Raw genomic sequence first — 23,552 nt, forward strand, 5'->3', positions numbered from 1 at the left:
TAGTCTCAGCAGTTTTAATGTTTACGCACTAAAATGTTTTTTTCACAGAGACACAGAGAAAGTAAAAATGGACTGATGACATTTTTAACAAACTATCGTCTCCTTTAGCCCCGCCCCCTGCATACACCCACTGAACCTGCTGTAGTCCACGTGTCCACCACAGCAAACATCTGGATCCGTCACACCGTCGGCTCCAGACCACAGCTGGAAGTTTGTCGTGCTGTAAAAACTCTGTGGAGCGTTCAGCGTGTGCTGTCTCCAGGGAGAGGAAGTCTGAACATCAACCGCAACGCTGACAGCAGTGTGTGTGTGTGTGTGTGTGTGGACCTCCAACTTTTTGTCGGGGCTTCCTGGTAGACCGCTTGCTGAGCAGCAGTTGCCAGGCAACACCATCCGGTCGAGCCAGTGAGCTAAGTTTTGGCATCCGTGTCTCTTGGCAACAGTGTTGGGTTCGAGGGGATTCGTTTCCGTTTGCAGAAGCTTTCTGCTCGTTATCTTCACGCTCACACGGAGCTGCAGCTGCAGTTTATCTGCTTTAATCCTCTGCTTTTACACCACACGGTCAGCATGCTCTGCAGCTGCGCTTCAATTATTCACAGGAGTTTATTACACAACACAAAACAGTCGGCTCTAATGAAGACGCTTCAGCGAGAAGGTAAACCAAACTGACATCAAATGTGCTGCTAAAAAGAAGTTCAGTGCTTCTTACATGAGGAAGAAATCCTCAAGGGTTCGCTTGGAAATCTTAAAAGAAAACGATTCCAGAAACTCTGAAGATCAAAAGTGCTCGGATAAAGTTTGGAAAGCCAACACGGACAGCCAGCGTCTCTGAGCATCAGCAGGTTTACAGCCATCTGCTTAACAGAGTTAGCTCCAGCTGTCAGGTCCAAACAGCTCCCGTGGTCTCCACAAGTCAGGTGATGGTCCGAGTTGTGTCTGACAGCGAAAAGTTCCCAGCAGCAGCGACCGTTTCAGAGTTTCTGCACGAACACCACAGGTTTTTACAAAAGTCGAAAACACAAACCAAACATCTTTGATCCATCAGCTGGGTGTGAGAGCGTGCCCTGTTTTCATTTGAAGCTGCTCCACAGCCACACAGACCGAGTACAGCTGAGAGACATTCAGAGCACTGTTAGCGAACACGGAGAGGTAAGAAACACAGATCCCTCAGAGAGCGAGGGAGTCTGACAGGTCCCTTGAAACCCGGAGGAATCTGTCAGCAGCTGACGGCCTCGCTCACATCAGCGCTCAGCTTCAAGGATACTGGAAGGTTGGTGGTTCGAGTCCTGGCTGCTCCAGTCCGCATGCCAAAGTATCCTTGGGCGTTCATGAGAGTGCACATGTTAGATGTGTGAATGAATGAGTGTGTGTGGTGTGTGATTGCAATCAAAGTGTTTTCCTGTGGATGATGTGAGGAGGCCACCAACATGAAACAGGTTCAGCTCTGGACTGATGATCAGATGGATCCAGCTCCCATCAGATATGACATCATTCTGACTAATGAAAACTAGACCATGGCTAATATTTGATTCATCTGGGTGTACAGGTCAGAGGTCAGAGTTCACCTGCTCTATGTCTTTGCACTGAACTGACCTGAGGTCAGGTATGAAGACCAACATCAGGTTGTTAGTACTCACTCTGCACCGTCGCCGTCCTGGTGCAGTTGTAGAGGATGGCGAGCTCTCCGAACACTTTGCCCGGTCCCATCGTGCACAGCTTCATCCCCTCCTTCGTCACCTCCACCTTCCCCTCTGGGCGAGAGACAGTCACACACAGCAGGACAGAGAGAGAGAGAGAGAGAGAGAGCAAAGACCGTCAGTCTCAGTTTGTGTTTCTTGTTTTCTGACTCAGAGTTTTGGCTGATACAGAAACAGCCTCGCGAAGGACAGGTGCACTGTGGGAAATGTAGGCTCTTTAATAGGCTGTGTTCTAACCTGCCTGACTCTGACACAGCCTCACACAGCTGCTGCTCAGCTGTTAGGGTCCTGTAGCATTATGATGTCATCAGACGACATCTGAGTGATCATGAAAGGACGGTGAAAGACTCAAACGCAAGGCTTTGATGGACACACCCCCTGAATTATAGAAGCTGTCTGCCGGTCAGCTCCACGCCATGCAGGGATTTAACCACCAACCAAAACCTCGTGTAAACAGTTCAGCGTGACTGAATATCTGGGTTCCTCCTAGATCGATTTTTAACCACCTCTCAGATTCACTCAGTCTCTGCGTCACAGTTTCTGTTTCATAAACGTCTTTAAGAGCACGATCGTCTAATCCTGTCACTTTTATTTGACTGTAGTCAGAATCACATTTACGATCACGTCCACGATGATCAAATGATGCTCTGAGTGCGATTCTCCTGCTTTGACTCCAATCACATGCCTCATGTTAAATTCCCACCACGAGTTTTATCCATCGGCTGATGAATCTTCTGCCTCGGCTCCTCGCCACAGAACAGAGCTCTGTAAGTGAGGGACTCCTCAGCATCAGAACGACTCGCGTTTCTGCTTCTAACAGATCTGAATCCAAACTCAAACGACTCCAGGGCATCTGAAGACACTGAGACGTGGTCTCGTCTCCTCCTCTGCTGCTCATCTATCACACACACTGACTGCCACCTGAAAACTTCAGCCAATCAGGATTCAGCTGAAGGAGAGAAACACACAATGGTCTGAGATCATCCACGGGTCAGTGTGTGTGTGTGTTTGTGTGTGTGTTTATGTGTGTATGTTTGTGTGTGTGTTTGTGTGTGTTTGTGTGTGTGTGTGTGTTTGTGTGTTTTCAGTTGTGTAAAATAGAAAAAAGTGCTTTGTTCAGCTGCAGTGACACACTGGAAACAGAATATGGGTGGACACACACACACACACACACACACACACACACACACACACACACACACACAAACACACACACACAAACACACACACACACACACACACACACACACACACACACACACACACACACACACACACACAGGCCACCTGTCAGGAGGATTTTACATATCAAAGTGCTGTCAGCGTTCATTAGTGAGGACACACAGTCACCTTTGCGAGGCTCATTTTTAAATCAGTTTTTACCAGATTTCATTGACAGACGCAGAGTTTTTATCTGTAATTATCTGATAAATAAAAGAAACTTCACAGGGCCTCAAGTCCTCCACCTAAAGATGAGTAAAGATGGAGCATGAATCAGTGCTCAGTAACATCCAAACAAAACCCTGAATTTCTTCTTCTTGGTCTGTTTGACCTCACAGCAGCCATGTTATTGGTCACATTATGTCATTAAAAAAGCTCCGACAGCACAAACACGGTCCAGAGGTCCAGTTAACAAACAGCTAGCAGCTGGAGAAGCTGCATTCAGCTTTTATGCTTCATATATCTGGAACAAACTCCCAGAAAGCCTCAGATCAGCTGAAACACTCAGTTTATTTAAATCCAGGTTGAAGACTCACCTGTTCTCAGCTGCATTTGAATAAAGCACCAAATCTGCACTGTTTTACTTTTAAGCTTAAATTTTAAAACTTACTCTTTTTTTTCCATTTTAAATCATGCTTTTTATTTGTTTCAGTTTTTTAATGTCTCTGTATGTCTTTGAATCACCTTGCTGTTGAATTGTGCTATATAAATAAACTTGCCTTGCCTTACAGCAGACCTTCCCAAAGTGTGGGGCCCGCCCCCTAGGGGGGGCGCAGAGCCATTGCAGGGGGGGCGCGACATGAAAAGGGGAAAAAAAAAACCAACAACGCTTGGACACTGCTAGCACGGGGCGCCTACACAAACGCAAAGCAGGAGATGAAGCATCGCTGAATATGTTTCCAAACCAACTTCATTCTAAGCCAAAGACTAGAAAATCTGGTGAAGCATATCTGCCCTTTGGCTTCACCTGCACAAGTGCCAAGGTAGCTCTCCCCTGCAGAATTGGTTTTCCCTGCGTCGGGAGCAGCGCTGGGCTGTTCAAATCGGACAAACAGTATCCCACATTCTTGATTTTTAGTTCACAAACACTTGTTGTAATGACTAACTACTCCTGACATTTTGGAGATGTTAGCTCTTTATAAAGTAAAGTTACAGCGGGATACAAATAACATCAGGCTGATCCTGCCACGATTTGTTCCCCCTGTTCAAATCGGACAAACAGTATCCAACAGCTGTTTATGTTTTTGAACCCATTTTGCAGAGGGATTGAAAAATGTATTGATAGCAATGTTGAATATTGTTATGTTGTGGCAGGGATTTGTCCACCAGGGGGCAACAGTTGTTGGAGAGTTTTCAGTCTGTGGGGCGCATGCCCCGTTCCTCTTAATAAAGAAGTAACTATGAGTTAAACATGGTCTCCGTGGTTCCTTAGTCCTAGGATATTACATATGGCGACGAGGGTAAAAGCCAGGTGTTGCTGTGAAGTTACGCCGTGATAAGTGACTTATGAAGTGAGGTTGGCAAGTGGTACAGCGCTAGCATCTGTTGGAAGCGGAGCGTAACCCTCGGTGTGGAATAATGGCTACCACAGTGGGCTCGGTGGCACCGTTCGACAGCGAGCTGCAATCCTGGGAGGAATATTGTGAGATTTTGGATTACTTCTTTGTGGCGAATGATATTAAGGAGGAGGAGAAGAAGCGAGCGGTACTGTTGAGTTGCGTGGGCGCACAGACCTATGCCCTGATTAGGAACCTACTCAGTCCGGTCAAGCCAGGGGATCGTTCTTATGCTGAGTTGGTGGGATTGTTGAACAATCATTTTCACCCTAAGCCGAGTGAAATTGTGCAGCGGTGGAAGTTTAACACACGGAATAGAAGGCCGGAGGAAAGTGTGGGCGATTATGTAGCGGAGCTGAGGAAGCTCGCACAGGACTGTAACTTTGGAGATTCCCTGACGGTGATGCTGCGGGATCGTTTAGTGTGCGGAATAAGCGACGACAGGATACAGCGCAGATTGTTAGCAGAGGATTCGCTAATATTTGAAAAGGCGCTGAAGTTTGCTCAAGCAATGGAGGCGGCTAACAGAGACATTGTGGACTTGAAGAGCATGACGGAACAGTCGCGATTCACTAAAGGATTAGGAGCGGTGAACAAGATGGAGGACGGCGGCTCGACGTCACAACAGGTTGTCAGGAAGTGCTACAGATGTGTAGGGCTAAATCATGTGGCCAAGGACTGCAGGTTTGTTTCAGAAAAATGCCACAACTGTGGAAAGGTGGGACACATAAAAAGGGTCTGCCGAATGAAAATGGAACAAAAAGGAGGGCGTGGCAGACAAGGTAAACAAGCCCATTTCTTGGAAGAGGAGAATGTGGAGAGTGAGGAAGAAGGAGCTGAAATGCACCACATAAAGGCAAGTAGTGTGACTATGTATAATGTGCATGAGGAGATTAGCATCCCAAGGGAGGAACCCATCAGACAGAAGCTAAAAGTAAATGGACAGAATGTGACATTTGAAGTAGACACAGGCTGTGGCTACACTATCATGTCGAAGGAGTCATTTCAAAAGCTTTTTGAAGGCAGTAATGCACCCAAAGTAAGCAAGTGTGGAATCAAACTGAGAACGTATGGAGGCCACAAGGTACCCGTGTGGGGAGCAGCCCAAGTGCAGGTGGAATTCAGAGACAGTAAAAAAAATCTGGATGTGGTGGTGGTTGAAGGGGCTGGAACTAGTTTGATGGGTCGGGGATGGATTAAGGCCCTCCAATTAGACTGGCAACCTGTACATAAGATAGAAGGCAGAGATGATGCCTTACAGCGGATACTGGCCAGACATGAAACAGTGTTTAAGGATGAGTTGGGAACGCTGAAGGGGTTTGCAGCAAAGATACATGTAGTCAGTGATGCCAAACCGTGCTTCTATAAGCCCCGATCAGTTCTGTTTGCTATGAAAAAGAAAGTGGAGCAGGAACTGGAGAGACTGTTGAAGGAGGAGATCATCCAACCAGTGAAATTCTCAGAGTGGGCCGCACCCATCGTACCCATACTAAAGCCAGACTCCAGCGCCAGAATTTGTGGTGACTACAAACTGACTGTTAACAAGGTGTCGCCTGTAGAACAATACCCCATTCCACGAATGGAGGACATGATAGCAGGGCTGGCAGGAGGAGAAAAATACACCAAGTTAGATATGAGTCACGCATATCAGGTTGTACTTGATGACAAATCTAGAAAGTATGTCACAGTGAACACACACAGGGGTTTGTTTACATACACCAGGTTGCCATTTGGTGTGAGTTCAAGTCCTGCCATTTTTCAGCGCACCATGGAGAGTGTGTTGCAAGGTCTGACCAATGTCGCAGTGTATCTGGATGACATCATCCTGACGGGAAAGAATGACAACGAACATCTTCAAACACTGGATGGAGTGCTGCAGCGCTTGGAGGAGGCGGGCCTGCGCTTAAAAAGGAGCAAATGTCAATTCATGGAGAAGGAAGTGACATTTTTAGGACATCGGGTGGATAAGACCGGTTTACATCCAGTGCCAGCAAAAGTGAAAGCAGTGCAGGAGGCGCCATCCCCAAAATCAGTGACAGAGCTCAAAGCTTATTTGGGGTTGTTGAACTTCTATAATAAGTTCTTGCCAAACTTGTCCACACTGTTGGCCCCACTGCACAAGCTTCTGAGAAAAGGGGAACCATGGTGTTGGGGACCAGCACAGGAGAAGGTTTTCTGCAAATCAAAGGAACTGTTGCAGTCAAGCAGTGTATTGGTACACTATGATGAGCAAAAAGATTTAATTCTTTCTTGCGATGCGTCCCCCTATGGAGTGGGAGCAGTACTGGCTCACCGCATGCCAGATGGTCAGGAAAAACCCATTGGGTTTGCATCACGTACCCTGAATGCAGCAGAAAAGAACTACTCACAGCTGGATAAAGAAGGATTGGCTGTAATATTTGGTGTACAGTATTTTCATAAGTACCTGTACGGCAGGAAGTTCATGATTATCACGGATCATAAGCCATTGATAAGTTTGTTCCATGAGATGAAGGCCGTCCCTCAGATGGCGTCACAGCGGATCATGCGATGGGCGGTGTTATTAAGAGCCTATGAGTATGTCATTAAATACAGAGAAGGCAAAAATAACAGTAATGCTGATGGTCTGAGTCGTCTCCCTCTTCCAGAGAAACTCCCTAAAGAGGTAGCAGCTGAGGACCAGGTGTTGATGGTAGATCAGGACCAGGAGGGCGTGATGACATCTGAGCAGCTGCAAAGATGGACAAACAAAGATCCCATACTCTCCAGAGTGCGTGAGTATGCTTTGAGAGGATGGCCCACTACGCAGCATCCTAAGTTTCAGCCCTACAGACAGAGACAACAGGAGCTGAGTGTGCAGGATGGGTGTGTGCTGTGGGGGGCGAGGGTGGTGACACCCCCTTTTGGAACAGCTACATCAGTCACACCCAGGAATGAGCCGCATGAAGGGCCTGGCCAGAAGCTACATGTGGTGGCCGCATATGGAAAATGACATTGAAGACAAGGTGAGGTCCTGCAGTACATGTCAGGAACATAGACACAGGCCGCAAGAGGCACCTCTACACCCCTGGGAGTGGCCAGAAAAGCCCTGGAGAAGGATACATATCGATTATGCTGGCCCGTTTTTGGGTAAATGTTCTTAGTAATAGTGGACGCCCACTCCAAATGGTTAGATGTTTATCCAGTTCCATCCGCTACAGCAGCTGCAACCATAGACTGCCTGAGAAACTGTTTCAGCACACACGGCCTTCCTGAGATGGTGGTCTCAGACAATGCCCAGTTCGTAAGTGCACAAACTAAAGTGTTCATGGCAAAGAACGGAATTACTCATGTCACCTCCGCTCCATATCACCCAGCATCCAATGGGTTAGCAGAAAGAGCAGTGCAAACGTTTAAAGAACTCATGAAAAAGAGTACTGGAGACACACTGGCAACCAAGTTAAACAGGGCTCTGTTTAGTTACCGAATCACACCACAGTCCACAACAGGGAAGTCTCCCGCTGAGTTGATGATGGGCCGGAAGTTGAGGTGTACTCTGGATCTCATACACCCTGACTTGAAACAGAAAGTGACAGCAAAACAAGATAGCCAAAGACTGTATCATGATAGGCATGCCAAGGAGCGCATGTTTGTTATTGGAGACACAGTGTATACCAGAAACTATGGCAGAGGACCCAAATGGATACCAGGACTTATACAGGAGATGACAGGGCCTGTTTCCTACTTGGTGATGCTGGGCAATGGGACAGTGGTGAGGCGTCACGTAGATCAGCTGTTTGCCCGCCTGGAGCCGTGCCTGGCAGCAGGAATGCCTGAAGGCCACCCGGGCGAGCCGCCAAAGGCAGCCCCAAACATCAGCGCTGAGACAGGAGACAAGGATGAGAGACACATGGAGGTGCAAGTTACACCAGTGGTGAAGCCACATATGGAGAGTAGTGATTCACAGGAATCACCAGCCACTGGGTTACGGCGATCGCAAAGAACCAAGAGACCTCCAGAGCACCTGAGAGACTTTGTGCTGTGATTGACGATAATAAGAAGGAGATTACGGTGAACTGTTATAGGTTAACCTAAGACTGCTGGACTAAAGGTTCATTATTATGGAGTGAAATTTCAATAAAGGCTGGGGACGGGGTTGTTGCATTTTTTTATAAAGGTGAAGTTTTTGTTTATGGGTATTTTCTGTAGTCATTAAAACTACAGAGTAGTTTCAGTTTAAGGGGGGAGGAATGTTATGTTGTGGCAGGGATTTGTCCACCAGGGGGCAACAGTTGTTGGAGAGTTTTCAGTCTGTGGGGCGCATGCCCCGTTCCTCTTAATAAAGAAGTAACTGTGAGTTAAACATGGTCTCCGTGGTTCCTTAGTCCTAGGATATTACATATTATTACACAGGAAAAAAAACAACTACATGTAAAATAATTACACCGTGACGCCTCTGCCTTTCTAAATGGAGGGACAGTAACTGCATGTGTATGTAAGCATGTAAAACCTGCAGACAGTCAGATTAACAGTATTTTGTCTCTATCTGCTATTCTGCAATTCATCTCATGTAAACAATAACGTGGCGCACAGCGTGACGTGAAAAAAGGCACATACCTTTGATGTTGCGTGACGAACTCTGTATTCCTCGTCCACACGTAAACGCAAAGAAGGAGTTTTAAAAAATCTCTGTTCTCGGTGATTCGAAACGCCGTTTACGTGTGGACGAAACAGCTGCGTTTTCAAAAATACCCGTGTAGGTGCGGACGTAGCATAAAATAGTTAGTAGTTTATTTTATTACTACCTGTAATTTGTTGCAGATTACTTGTATTTGTTTAATTGTTTACTAAATGTTTGAGGTGTGAAAGAAACCGCAATGGAGCAAAATATGGGTGTGTGTGGTTGGAGGATGTGTTCGTGCGTGCGTGCGCGCGCGTGGGGGGTGGCGCGAACATTTTTCTTGTAAAACAAGGGGGGCCCAGCAAAAAAAGTTTGGGAACCACTGCCTTACAGCCACCTGTCAGACAAAGAGGCCGCGCCCATAATGATGCATACAGGTGATGTATAAAAACATTCTCCCCTCGTACAGCTGTCATGAAGGTGAAATTATCTGCAGAGGCCGGAACAGTTTGTGAGGCTTCCACGTCTCCGTCAGTTTGTGTCCCTCCGTCTGCTACTGTAACAATAATAATAACTGAAGACAGAGAGAGACGCTTTGCAGTGTTTACATGCTCAGAATTCGTTCCTCAGTCTTTGTGGTAGCTTCTGTCATCCGCACAGCTTGTGACTCCATGGCGGGTTTAACACGTTACACGGGGTCATGTTAACTCAGGCCTCACTCATAATGACTGCCCTGTTTCCATCACAGCCGTTAAATCAAAGCCAGAGTTGAAAACAAAGTTTGCCCTGCAGTGCTGACATTTGAACATGAGACCAACCCCAGCGTGGGACACAGGAGACGTCTGTTCACGCCGCTGCATCTCACAGACACATGAGAGTCAGCTGCTGATACTCACTGATTCTGCATTTCAGTCAAATACTGTCGATTGTACTTCACAGTACATACATATTACTTATTAATGCAATTTACACTTCGCTCTTATCGAACGTCAGTGTTTTTAAATAACTTCATTTGTACTTCTCTTTGTTTTTTCTCTGACTTCAGAGCGGTTGCCATGGTGATTTTACTGTAGAAACCTGAACAGGTAGAAACAGGCCGCATCATCATCATCATCACAGGCTGTTGAGGCTCAGGCTCTGGCTGCTGGGCTGGAGTCTGCTTGGCTAGCTTAGCGTTAGCAAGCTGTCTGTGCAGATGTTAGCAGTATAATGCAGCTGTTTCTGTTCTGAGGCAGTTTGCACTTTACTATCTCGCTCTTCTCCTTCTGCACAATACAAACAATGCTAATGTCCACTCCTCTAAAGCTGCATCTCTGTAACACTCTTCACATGAACTGAAATCAGCTGATTGTAGCAGGAAGAAAAGAATTTCTGTGTCTATCGACCCAGCGTGCAGATAACCAAAGAACTTTTATAATGCAAGTAACTACATAATTGTAACTATATCACGTTACTGAAAAATGTAATGCGATTACAGTAATGCGTTGCACCCAGCACTGCTGGTAACATTACAGCCCCTCTGAGGGAAGCACAGTAACAGAGAGCTGGAAGTCCCAGTGAAGCTCAGAGAGCCGACGGTTCTCCGTCTGAGTGATTTCATCTGATGTCAGACACTGTTTGGCATTTAAACACTGACATTTTAAATCAATATAGATAAAGACAGATTAATGCGGTGGGAACTGTAAATGTCAGAGTGATCAGTGTCAACAACACAAACTCGTGTCATCATCATGTATGATGAAGAGTCTCCCGTCTCTTCAGGGATGCAACATGTGAGTATGAAGTGAGCTCAGAGACTCAGAGGGCTTTCATGAAGGGCTGGTTCATTTTGAGCGGATTATCTGGAGATTCAGCGACTCTGTTTCTGAGCAGCTCGGAACAAACCTTCGCCAACATATTTAATAAAAACACAAATATTATTTTACTGACTTAGGAGAACTGAACTTCAGTTTCCTCTTACTGATAAAAACAGCACCTCTGACACAGGAGTGAACCAGCTGAGCTTCACAGGTGACTGACAAGCTGATCATGGCCAAAACCAATACTGCGTGACATTAAACAAAGGTTAGCGTCATCAATTAGCTGCTGAAGTCATCTGTGAGTTATTAGTAATAATGCTAAACTAGCTGTAAGTTAGCTACATGCATGAATCTGAGGATGTGAGGATGTAACATTAGCTGATGAAGTCATTTTGCTGTGTGAGTTTTTTTGTCCTCATGACATGTGATGTGAGTCATGCGATGCTAATGACTAACAGCCCCACTATGTCTCCACCCGCTTTTAGAAGTGAAGGAACTTTCAGATGAGAAGTGAAACGTCTTCAGGAACCTAAAACAGGAAATCTGCCTTTCAGATGAGTTATGGTTTTGTTTGTTCAGATAGCACCATTAAAAAGAGTTTTCAGATTAAAGCTTCAGTGTTGATGCTAGAAATTACACTGCTGTCTGATTTTAGAGGGATTTTAGTCATCTTTGATCGCCCACCATTCTGATCGCAGGTGGATTTTAGAGGATTTTATTAAATCAGGAGGTTGAAGTCGCAGATCTTTGATGATTATCACTGAGCATCATTTCGCGACTGTAAAATCATCACTACACATCAGCTCAGAGGGCGACATGTCACTGAGAACCTTCAGCATGTTAAACAGCAGATTAACTGTTTACTTAACGTTGTGAGGACCGCCCTAATGTCCCTGCAACGTAGAGACGTCCCCATAACAGCTTGGAACAATATGTGTCCACACAGGGACAGGAAGACACACACACACACACACCAGATGGTGGTGATTATTATGTTGAATGGTGAGATAAACACACACACAGGAACTGAGGCTGTAATTGCACATTATAATGATCATTAGGCTAATCTCTCTCTCTCTCACACACACACACACACACACACACACACACACACACACACACACACACACACACACACACACACACTCTGCCGTCACGCCGTCTTTTATTCGTCCATCAGTTTGGATGTAACGTGAACCATGTCTCTGTCCGTGGTGCTGAAGACAGTTAATCATTTATCTATTTTAATTATGCCATCAAATATACTTTGTAGAGGAAAATAATTAACTAAGATTCATTATTCCATAGCTTATACTGAATAATTATTCAAGAAATTCATATAGTGTGGACAATGTTCATGAACAAAATCAACTGTTATGCAGTCTTAAATAATATGAGTCATTTGTGGCAGTAAAGAGCACATAAACATGCCGCTGCTGCTTTCAGGGGAGTCTCAGAGCTCCAGAGCATCAAACAGGAGAGACATGAGCCCACGGTGTGCTCATTAGAGGAGGAATCACAGGTCAGGGCAGAGAAAAATGTTTTTACCATGTTGATAACTGAGAAGGTGGACAGAGAGTGACAGAACAACAAAAAGAAGTGCGTGGGTGAGCGACTACTGCAGAGACAAAGAGAGAGAGAGCCTTTTAAAAGTGATGAAAAGGACTGGCAGGTTTGTGAGTCTCACACAGCACAGTTCAGAGAAGTCGCGGACTCACACGAGACCAGGAGACACTGAACAAAATACAGCAAACACCAGGAAAAACTGCACACACAGCAGGTTTAACGGCACTGTGTGAAGTAACACGAGCTTTCACAGGTGGGGTCAAAAAATTAGATACTTTATTAATATTCACATTATGTAGCTGATGCAAATGTGCACTTTTATGCAGATGACGCTGTCGTTTGAATGCAGAGATTTACTTATGAGCCACACTGAGCAGCATGAGTGAGGAGCTCTGCTTTAAACAACCAGATCAACAAACCAGCACAGCTCTTCGTCAGTTTGTACTTCATCATCATCTGCCTTTAAACGTCTTCTGAAACATTATGTACATTCTACAAATGTCCAAATTTATACCATCCTATGTGTGCCTCCTGTTTCCTGTTCACTTTGAACTTCTTTGATGAATAAAAGTTTGGGGTGTTCATAAAAAAATATTTTAACATTTTTCACACTTCTTTACTTTAAGCACTGTTTCTTTTTTACACTGATGGTTCAGAGTGTAGGCTTGGCTAATTACAAGGGAGACGGATACTGTATGATAATCTCTAAAGGTTTGTGGTATAATCCTTACAGTTTACTCATCAACAGCTCGAACAGTCAGCGCTGAAACACACCAACCTGTTTTTAATTCTTTTACTTCTTCTACACAGTTTCATTTATGAAGCACTTTTTGTGTGATGAAAATATCAGAATCTAAACACAAATCTAAATTTGTGTTGTTTTGTTTGAGTTGTTGTTATGCCATTGATTATAATTAGGAAGTTATTGCTTCATACAGTGGGTTTAAACCAATGTGCTTTACAGCTAAATAAATAAATGAATCCAAGATGTTTACTGAAAATTCACGCAGGATAAAATGACACTACAGGAACCCGTCCTCCATCCAAGACTTACACTTAAAGACACAGCACACTTTTAACATACGTTTCAGCAGCAGGGTGGTGAGCAGGAAGCAGACATTAGGGATCTGAAAAGAGTGTACAACAAATCTACAGGTGTAGACCATTTAAGGGTTTAAATTAACTGTATACTGAACTCTGCAGTGCACATAGAGCCACTGATGACTCTGCACCTTTCCAGATCTGGTTGTTTTAGAAAGGGCGAGAAAAGAACTGGTCTGGACCAAAACATTCATTTGTTTGGCAAATTTCAGGTTTGTGTCAAAGATTATCCCAAAGTTTGAACGTTTGTTAAACCTGAAAGAACCTGAAGGACATGCAGTTTTTTATAACCAGGCATCACAGTTGTCAGTCATCTAGAGATGCTCTATTGATGGATCATTTGGCCTGTAGGGTTCATGTACAAGGAAAGAAGAACAGACTCTGTGACAGACCTCTGTGGAACTCCAGTTTTGAGCTTAACATAAGATCTAGATCTTAAACGACTCCTGCTGGTGTTTCATTAGCACAGTGAGTCCAGTAGAACTAAGACAGAATCATCAGAATATCATTTGTTAGTTTCAAAAGCACTGACTCAGAACTGTTGAAGGGCCTAAAACCTGACTGAAAGCTCTCACAGATGCTGTTTTTGTCTAGAAACGATCATTTAAAAACTTTTAGCCAAAAATGGCAGTTTGATATTACGTTTTGATAGACAGAGAAAGAAAACAAACACGTTAACATACTCTAACATGAACAATCTCTCCTACCATGACAAGAAAGCATGTAAAGAATCTCCACCTCAGCCTCACAGAGGACAGCGCCTCCTCCTGGAGCTCACATGTTAATCAAAGTCAGAAGAATCATCCGGAGGAGACCGTGATTGTCTGGACCACCTTCCATCGTGATTCTTGCAACAACATCGGAGACTTTTCAGTCTGAAGGTAAAAACACATGAGGTGGAAATGTGAGACTCTCAGGAACAGAAAGCAATGATCAGAGCAGCGGGCAGTGGAGCTTTCAGAGCCAAAGCTCCAGAGAGGCAAACTGTTTCCAAACTGGTGCACTGGGAGCACTGGGTTAATTTGAATCTGTAAAATGGACAAACAACACAGAGTGCAGAGACCTCCTTTAGTTTCTCTGATTTGTGTCTTTGTTCCTGCAAACAGCAAATAATCTGCATCCACCCGACAGGCTGATGTTGAGTTGTGCTTTTAGAAACTCGTTAAAACAGCGGGAGAGTGGCGAGGAGGAGGAGGGGATCATGAAACGCTGCTAAACGAGCAGAAAACTCTGAGCAGACATGGATTCATTACAGAAGCTGCTTCTCATTAGTCAGAGTGAAAATTGAGCTTTTGTCAGAGGTACAAGCAGCCGGCTGCACACAGAAACAGGTCTTTGTTAAAGTCGAACAAAAAGGAAGCAAAGTCTGAGGAAGCTTCAGATTTACACAAAGAGGCTGTGAGAGCAGCCTGCTTTGGTTTTCCTCCATAGCGCAGCAGCTTCTTCTGATCTCACAGAGCTAGCTGTTCAGAAACGTGACGCTTGCACTGTGTAAATCTGAGATCCAGCGATTAGGGCCAAGCTGGGACTGCTTCAAGCCTCAAGACGTTTATTTATTAGCAATTTTCCAGTCTCTAACCATCCATTTATCTTAAAGTTACAGTGTGATGTCAGTATAGTCAGCTCTGTTTTCTTACCCTCCCAATTCAAGTCCTAGTCAAAACTGGCTGCTACAGAACAAATATGTTTTAATTATCCAAGAGATACAGTAGAGCTAGACTGTACCCTTTTACCCTACTTATGTTGAATAAAAAACACTCAATTTTAACATATTTGAATAATTTCACCACTTTGCAATAAATTAGGAAATAAAAAATGGATACGGTGAATTAAATAGTTGCAATACTTTACGTTTTTACCCCAGAGTACCCAGAGTGTGCTCAGATAGCAAAGTGATGGAGTTTTCCCTCATCTGTGGAAGGCTGTGAGTCCACTGTTTACCTCAGCTGTCCATGCTGGGTGAGAAGCATCCATCATTATTTACTCTGGAGGAGGCTCTAACACTGTGACAGGAGTCTGATACGAGTCGATGAGTCAGAGAAGATCACTGCTGACCGACGACAGCTGGCTTTTGTGTCGGTAAACACAGCTGTTAGCTGCTGTCAGACTGTGTTAGCTGCTGTTAGCTGCTGTCAGACTGTGTTAGCTGCTGTTAGCTGCTGTCAGACTGTGTTAGCTGCTCTTAGCTGCTGTTAGTGAAATTGTCTGTTGGATTTTGAGACGATTTCAGATTGTAATCAAGCTCTTTATGAGATGTAAAGTGTGATTTTTAGGAAACTCGAGGCTAACATTAGCTGACATAATCTTAGCTTATAACCATCTGCTTTTGCAGAGCTGGTTAAACAGCTGTGCAGACAGGAGGGTCCTGTGTCTAAACTACTAACAATACGGAAAAATATAGATTATAGATTCATCTATGTAAATGAATGAGTACACTGCACTTTTTTATTATTTGATATTATTTCATTTTTATATGACTTTTTTGGTCATTTTAAAAATTATTTCCCAGGAAATTTAGTTGCATTTTTCAGGGATTTTATTTCTCTAAAATTATACAATTTTTTCTTGAAATAAATTATTATCTTTTTATTTTAATTTTATTTTATTTCATCACAATTTTTCTAAATTTCTATTTAATTTTTGTGATAAAATGTTTCTTTATTAATGCTTTTCTTAGACTCTGCTATTTTCAGAGCTATGCAGGAATGTGCAGTAGAGCAGCACATTAATGAGCTTCAGGGTCTCTTCTCATTTCTGTCTGTCGCCTGTGTCGTCGCTCAATCCCCAAAACATTTTTCCACAGTCAGATCAACTCACCTCAGTGCTTCCTGTGGAACATGTCCACGGTAAAAAAAAAGAAAGAGTCATCAGAGACGGAAGTTGTTGTTTTATTTTATTATTATGATTCTTATGATTTTGATTAATAAAATGTGCAGCTTAAAACAATCTCACGTTTCATCATGAACAGAAACACCGATCAGTGTTTTACATAATGTATGAATAACGGTGCTCGCACATGTGTGGGCGGACACACACACACACACACACACACACACACACACACACACACACACACACACACACACACACACACACACACACATTTTGGAGGCAAACTGGGATTTGAGAAAATGAAACAAAGATACTGGGAGCGTCCAGTCTTACCGCTCAGCCTCACAGTAAACACATTTGTGGTAATGGTTTGAAAAAGATTTTCAGAAAACTTGACCTCTGACCTTGAGGCTGAGGTCACTGCAATTTGAACCTTGTCTGAAATTTTTATTAGATGCACCCATGGCATCAATTTGAAATCCCGCGTTGCCTCATTCTCGTGTTGTCGTGTTCACACCACCACAAAGCTAAAGGAACCACAGCACCATTCGCTCCACATCTGTCTCAACATCAGCTGCCAACAGTGCATCTTTCATGCTGCTGAATGTCCGCTCATTCAAAAATAAAACGATGTCATTACTGACAGAAAGGTTGACATCCTTTGCCTAACAGAGACACGGCACTTCACTCAAGCCCCTCCCCCAGGATTAGTGTTCTGTCACCCTGGCTGGGTCAACACAGCTCCAGGTCATTCTGAGGTGTCTGAGCTTCTCACCTCTGTTTGCTCCTCGTCTCCAGCTACTCCTACTTGGTCACTTCAATATTCATGTCCACTCCAGCAGGTCTTCATTCACCTGAGATTTCACTGCTTGACTGTCTCAATTTGACGCTGCATGTTAAAGGTCTGACCCACAGCAGAGGTCACGCCCTCGATCTGGTTTTCTCCACCAGCAGTACTCCTTCCAATCTGAAGTGGCTGGACCGTGCTGCTTCTTGTTGCTGTTCCAGTGCGTAGGCTGTGCACTAAACATACCATTACATACATGAACATTAAGGCTGTCAGTACACTGGCCCTGAACAATCTCATAGCAACCCACTTGGTCTCAGACCCACCCAACACCATGGTTGATATGCTTGCTGGCCATTAGCAGTATAAACTCTCTTGCCCCCCTCAAAACTCAACCAGTCTTTTTTACCTGCCCCGCCCCATGTTTCACTACACAGCTGCCGACTTGAGAGGCCGTAGAAAAGATCTGGTCTCAGTGTCCGCTTGAGCCTTATAAAGATCATGTGAGGTCCTACAAAGCAGCTCTCAGGCCAAAACACACCATTCACCAGCAGCAAAGTCATCCCAGACTGCTGTTCTCCATCATCAACCGACTACTTCACCTACTTGATCCACCTCATCCTCCAGGTGCCACTGACCTGCTACAAGTTCCTGGACTACTTCCAAGAAAAAGTTATCGCCATCCATCAGCAGCTTCTGGCACCTGTACATCAGTTTCAGGATGTCATTTCCTCTGTAGCACATCTACCTCATTGCTCCTTCTCCTCTTTCTCCTCTGTGAAGTCTTCTCAGGTCACCAAGTGGATGTTTCAGTCCAAAGCCTCCACATGCACCCTGGACCCTGTGCAGACAACATTGGTTAGAGCATGTCTGCCTGCTCTGTGCCCCCTTACAGTTTACATCATCAACTCTTCCCTGGAGTCAGGAGGGGGAGCCTCAAAGCCACCTCAGTGACTCCCATCCTCAAGAACCAGGTCTGGACCCTGACGACTTTAACAACTACTAACAATTTCCAACCTTCCTTCTCTCAGTAACATTTTGGAAAAAGCCCACCTTCGTCAACATATGTCAGACCATCAATCCTTCCAATCTGGCTTCAGAACACACCACAGCACTGAGACTGCTCTCATTAAAATAACCAATAGCCTTCTTATTGCAGCTGGCCACATCTGCATCCTCATCCTCCTGTACCTCTCTGCAGCCTTCAACACCATTTTTCACACCTTCCTTCCCTCATGTCTGACCCATGATCTCTGCTTCCATTCCTATGCTGATGATAAACAACTTTATCTCAGGCTACGTCCACATGTACACGGGTATTTTTGAAAACGCAGAAATCCCGTCCACATTTTGGCCAATCAGAAGTCTAGAATCCTGAGAGGAAAAGACTAAACAGGGTTTTGTGCCCTCACAAAACCTGAAGTACTTCTGAAAAGTTTGTGTTTTTCTGTAAAGGCAGCTAATTTTGTGTTACTTTTCAAGTGCCTTCATTATTTCAGATGTTAATACTAAAGACAGTATTTTAGTTGGTGTAGACTCACAACACAGGAATGAACAAAATACATAGAGCATGCATAAATTACCTTTAAAAAAAGTAAATTTTTGTAAGTGTGTAAAAACTGCAGATAGTCAGATTAACAGCAACAGTATTTTGTCTCTATCCACCATTGTAGAAATTCATCCCATACAAACAATAACGTGGTGCACAGCATGACGTCAAAAACGGCGCAGAAGAGCCTTATGAGGAAAACATCGCGGGAACAGTTTACCCTGCCCGGGACAGGGTTACTGGGGCCCCACCCTGGAGCCAGGCCCGGGGAGGGTGCCCAAGGGCGAGCGTCCGGTGGCTGGGCCTTAGCCCATGTGGCCCGGCCAGGCACAGCCCGAAAAGGGGACATGGACCCATCCTCCCGCAGGCCCACCACCCACACGAGGCGCCGTAGGGGTCGGGTGCATTGTGTGCCGGGCAGTCCCCGGCTACCAAGACTGGTAATTGTTACATGGAATGTCACCTCTCTGGTGGGGAAGGAGCCTGAGTTAGTGCGTGAGGTTGAGAGGTACTGGCTAGATATAGTCTGGCTCACCTCTATGCATGGCTTGGGCTCTGGAACCAGTCTCCTGGAGAGGGGCTGGACTCTGTCTCAGTCTGGAGTTGCCCCTGGTGAGAGGCGGCGGGCTGGGGTGGGTATTCTAATATCCCCTCGGCTTGCTGCCGGTACGTTGGGGTTCTTCCCGGTGGATGAGAGGGTTTGTTCCCTGCGCCTTAGGGTCGGGGAACGGGTCCTGACTGTCTTATGCGTCGAGTGGCAGTTCAGAGTACCCAGCCTTCTTAGAGTCCCTGGGTGGGGTGCTGGAAGGTGCTCCACCTGGAGACTCTGTTGTCCTACTGGGAGACTTCAATGCTCACGTGGGTAACGACAGCGAAACCAGGAGGGGCGTGATTGGGAGGAATGGCCTCCCTGATCTGAACCCGAGCCGTGTTTCGTTATTGGACTTCTGTGCAAATCACAGTTTGGCCATAACGAACACCTTGTTCGAACATAAGAGTGTCCATAAGTGCACGTGGCACCAGGATGCTCTAGGCGATGATCGATGATCGATTTTGTAATTGTATCACCAGACCTGCGACCTTATGTTCTGGACACTCGGGTAAAGAGAGGGGCTGAGCTGTCAGCTGATCACCACCTGGTGGTGAGTTGGATCAGGTGGCGGGGGAGGATGCTGGACAGACCTGGTGCACCTAAACGCGTAGTGAGGGTGTGCTGGGAACGTCTAGCAGGGAGATCTTCAACTCACACCTCCGGCAGAGCTTCAACAGCATTCCGAGGGAGACTGGGGACATTGAGTCCGAATGGACCATGTTCAGCATCTCCATTGCCAAAGCTGCTGCATTGAGCTGCGGCCGCAAGATGGTTGGTGCCTGTCGTGGTGGTAATCCCCGAACCAAATGGTGGTTAAGGGAGCCACCAGGCTGAAGAAGGAGTCCTATGGGACTTCCGAGGCAGCTGACAGGTATCGACAGTCCAAGCGGAATGAGGCTCGGGCAGTGGCTGAAGCAAAAACTCGGGTGTGGGAGGAGTTTGGAGAGGCCATGGAAAAAGACTTTCGGACTGCCTCGAAAAGATTCTGGCAAACCGTCAGGCGTCTCAGGAGGGGAAAGCGGTGCTCTACCTGCACTGTGTATAGTGCTGGCGGAGCGCTGCTGACGTCGACTGAGAAAATTGTCGGGCGGTGGAAGGTTAATCCCACTGACACGTCTTCCGAGGAGGAAGTAGAGCCTGGGGATGAGGGGGATGACCCGCCAATTTCCGGAGGCGAGGTCACTGAGGCAGTTAAACATCTCCTTGGTGGCAGAGCCCCTGGTGTGGATGAGGTCTGCCCCGAGTTCCTGAAGGCTCTGGACGTTGTAGGGCTGTCCTACAGGCCTCTACAATGTTGCGTGGAGATCAGGGGCAGTACCCCTGGACTTGCAGACCGGGGTGGTGGTCCCCATCTTAAAGAAGGGGGACCGGAGGGTGTGTTCCAACTACAGGGGGATCACACTCCTCAGCCTCCCTGGGAAAGTCTATGCCAGGGTGCTGGAAAGGAGAGTTCGTCCGCTAGTTGAACCTCAGATACAGGAGGAACAATGCGGTTTTCGTCCTGGTCGCGGAACACTGGACCAGCTCTTTATCCTCTCAAGGATACGTGAGGGTGCATGGGAGTTTGCCCAACCAGTCTACATGTGTTTTGTGGACTTGGAGAAGGCATTCGACTGTGTCCCTCAGGGTGTCCTGTGGGAGACACTACGGGAGTATGGGGTGTCTGGCCCAATGCTACGGGCCATTCAATCCCTATACAACCGTTGCAAGAGCTTGGTTCGCATTGCCGGCAATAAGTCAGACTCGTTCCCGCTGGGTGATGGGCTCCGCCAGGGCTGCCCTTTGTCACCAATTCTATTCATAATTTTTATGGACAGGATTTCTAGGCGCAGCCAAGTGGCGGAGGGCTTTCACTTCAGTGGCCTCAGAATCTCGTCTCTGCTTTTCACGGATGATGTGGTTCTGTTGGCTTCATCGGGTGATGGCCTCCAGCTCGCACTGGAACGGTTCGCAGCCTTAGTGTGAAGAAGCGGGAATGAGGATCAGCACTTCCAAATCTGAGGCCATGGTTCTCAGCCAGAAAAGGGTGGAGTGCCCACTCCGGGTCGGGGATGAGTTCCTGCCCCAAGTGGAGAAGTTCAAGTATCTCGGGGTCTTGTTCGCTAGTGATGGGAGAAGGGAGCCGGAGATCGACAGACGGATTGGTGCTGCGGCCGCAGTGATGTGGACTCTGCACCGGTCCGTAGTGGTGAAGAGAGAGCTGAGTGTAAAAGTGAAGCTCTCAATTTACTGGTCGATCTACGTCCCTACTGTCACCTATGGCCACGAGCTGTGGGTAGTGACCGAAAGAACGAGATCGCGGATACAAGCGGCAGAAATGAGCTTCCTCCGAAGGGTGGCTGGCCTCTCCCTTAGAGATAGGGTGAGAAGTTCAGCCATCCGGGAGGGGCTCAGAGTAGAGCCGCTGCTCCTCCACATTGAAAGGAGCCAGCTGAGGTGGTTCAGGCATCTCACAAGGATGCCTCCTGGGTGAGGTGTTCTGGGCATGTCCCACCGGGAGGAGCCCCCGGGGCAGACCCAGGACACGCTGGAGAGATTATATCTCTCGGCTGGCCTGGGAACGCCTTGGTGTTCCCCCGGATAAGCTAGAGGAGGTGGCTGGGGAGAGGGAGGTCTGGGCTTCTCTGCCTAGGCTGCTGCCCCCGCGACCCGGCCCCAGATAAAGCGGAAGAAGATGGATGGATGTTTTCTGTCGTGTGGTTTTCAACAATACCCGCGTACGTGTGGACATAGCCTCAGTAACAAACCCTAAACCCAGCTTCCCCACAGTCACCTGTCAACTGTGTGCATGAAATCAAAGTAATGATGTCAACTAACCTACTCAAGCTCAACAGGAGTAAAACAGAGCTCTTGGTTGCTGTGACCCCCGCTGTGGCCCCCGAGGCCCTACATCTCACCGTCCACTAAGGTTTGCAATCTGGGTGCCATTTTGGACTCTTTCAAACTCTAGCGTTATTTTTTTTGTTTTGCTATTCTTGTGTAAAGTGTTCTTGGGTTTCTGGAAAGACACTACAGAAATCCAAATTATTATTATGATTATTGTTCACAGTGTTGGGCGTCCACGCCCTGCGGGCTAATGACGATGTCTCATCAGCTTTCAGGGTAACAAGCACCAAAGTGTGTGCAGCAGCTGAATCCTGACATTCAGGTGTTTTCTCCTTATTTTATTTACTGATAATAAATTTGAACCTTTTTGCTTCAGAGTCATTATTAATCAGCAAAATCCAGGGTAATGCTCACACGTCACGCTGTCAGCAGGTAACGTGACAGCTCGACATGCAGACGGCGTTCTGACCATCGAGCATGCTGCGGTCGAGTACAACACGCCGACAGTGAACGTTTGGTCTGAAAAAACACTGAAAGGACTTTCAGTGACGAGCGTGAAACTTTCAGCTCAGGAAAAACGCCGTCCAGTTTAAATGAGCTCCTGCTGTCTTTGTGTGTGTGTGTCACAGGTCAAAGGTCACAGGTTCACATGCAGCAATAATAAAGAGGTGAGGAATAAAAAGCTGTGACATCCATCCTTCTTTGTCAGGCTGCTCCTTTCTTCCTCTGCCTCAGACCTTTATTCTTTCCTTCTCTTTTTTCCTTTTCCTTTCTCCTTCTCTTTATTTTCTCCAGCTTCACACTTTCTTCCTTTCACTCCTCCACCTATTCATCCTTATTTTCCTCTCTGCTATTCTTCTTCCATCCCACCTCCCTCGTCTCTCACGTGCTTCCTTCCATCACCTTCTGCTCCCTGCTCGCTCCCTTTTCTCCTCCTTCCTTTTCTCATCCTTTCATATGTTTTTTTCCATCTTCCCTTTTTTAGAAAGAAAAAACACAGATTCAAAATTTCCAAACTGTGAAAATATTTAAATGCCAAAAATTGTCATCCAATACGTTGCCATGACAACCACATCACCAGAGAAGTGTATGCGTGTGTGTGTAAAGTCTTTCAGTCTTTGTGTGGACACATTTTTGTATCAAACCATCACAGTGAGGACATTTCTGCAAAGGTCCAGAGGTCCAGACGCGGTCTCAGAGTCCAGTTTGGATGGATGAGGAGGGGACCATCTGTGCTGAGGGTCTTCACAGAGATAGAAACACAAGTCTGTGTGTGTGTGTGTGTGTGTGTGTGTGTGTGTGTGTGTGTGTGTCTTTTACATAATGAGACAAAACTGCTGCATCTGTTTCTTCTTCCAAACACAGAATTAATGAGCAGCATGTTTATGACACACACACACACACACACACACACACACACACACACACACACACACACACACACACA

General features: G+C 46.1%; 1 protein-coding gene across 1 annotated transcript in view; it reads right to left on the reverse strand.

Annotated features, from left to right (window-relative positions):
• The window catches only part of LOC134633553 (cGMP-dependent protein kinase 1-like), a 72,613-nt gene that overhangs the window by 29,518 nt on the left and 19,543 nt on the right, over positions 1-23,552 (reverse strand). The window contains exon 3 of the mRNA XM_063482397.1: positions 1,638-1,751. Coding sequence (XP_063338467.1) covers positions 1,638-1,751 — 114 coding nt within the window. The remainder of the gene's footprint in view (positions 1-1,637; positions 1,752-23,552) is intronic.

Source organism: Pelmatolapia mariae, linkage group LG8, assembly GCF_036321145.2.
Source record: "Pelmatolapia mariae isolate MD_Pm_ZW linkage group LG8, Pm_UMD_F_2, whole genome shotgun sequence".
In the NCBI taxonomy this organism is placed as follows: domain Eukaryota; kingdom Metazoa; phylum Chordata; class Actinopteri; order Cichliformes; family Cichlidae; genus Pelmatolapia; species Pelmatolapia mariae.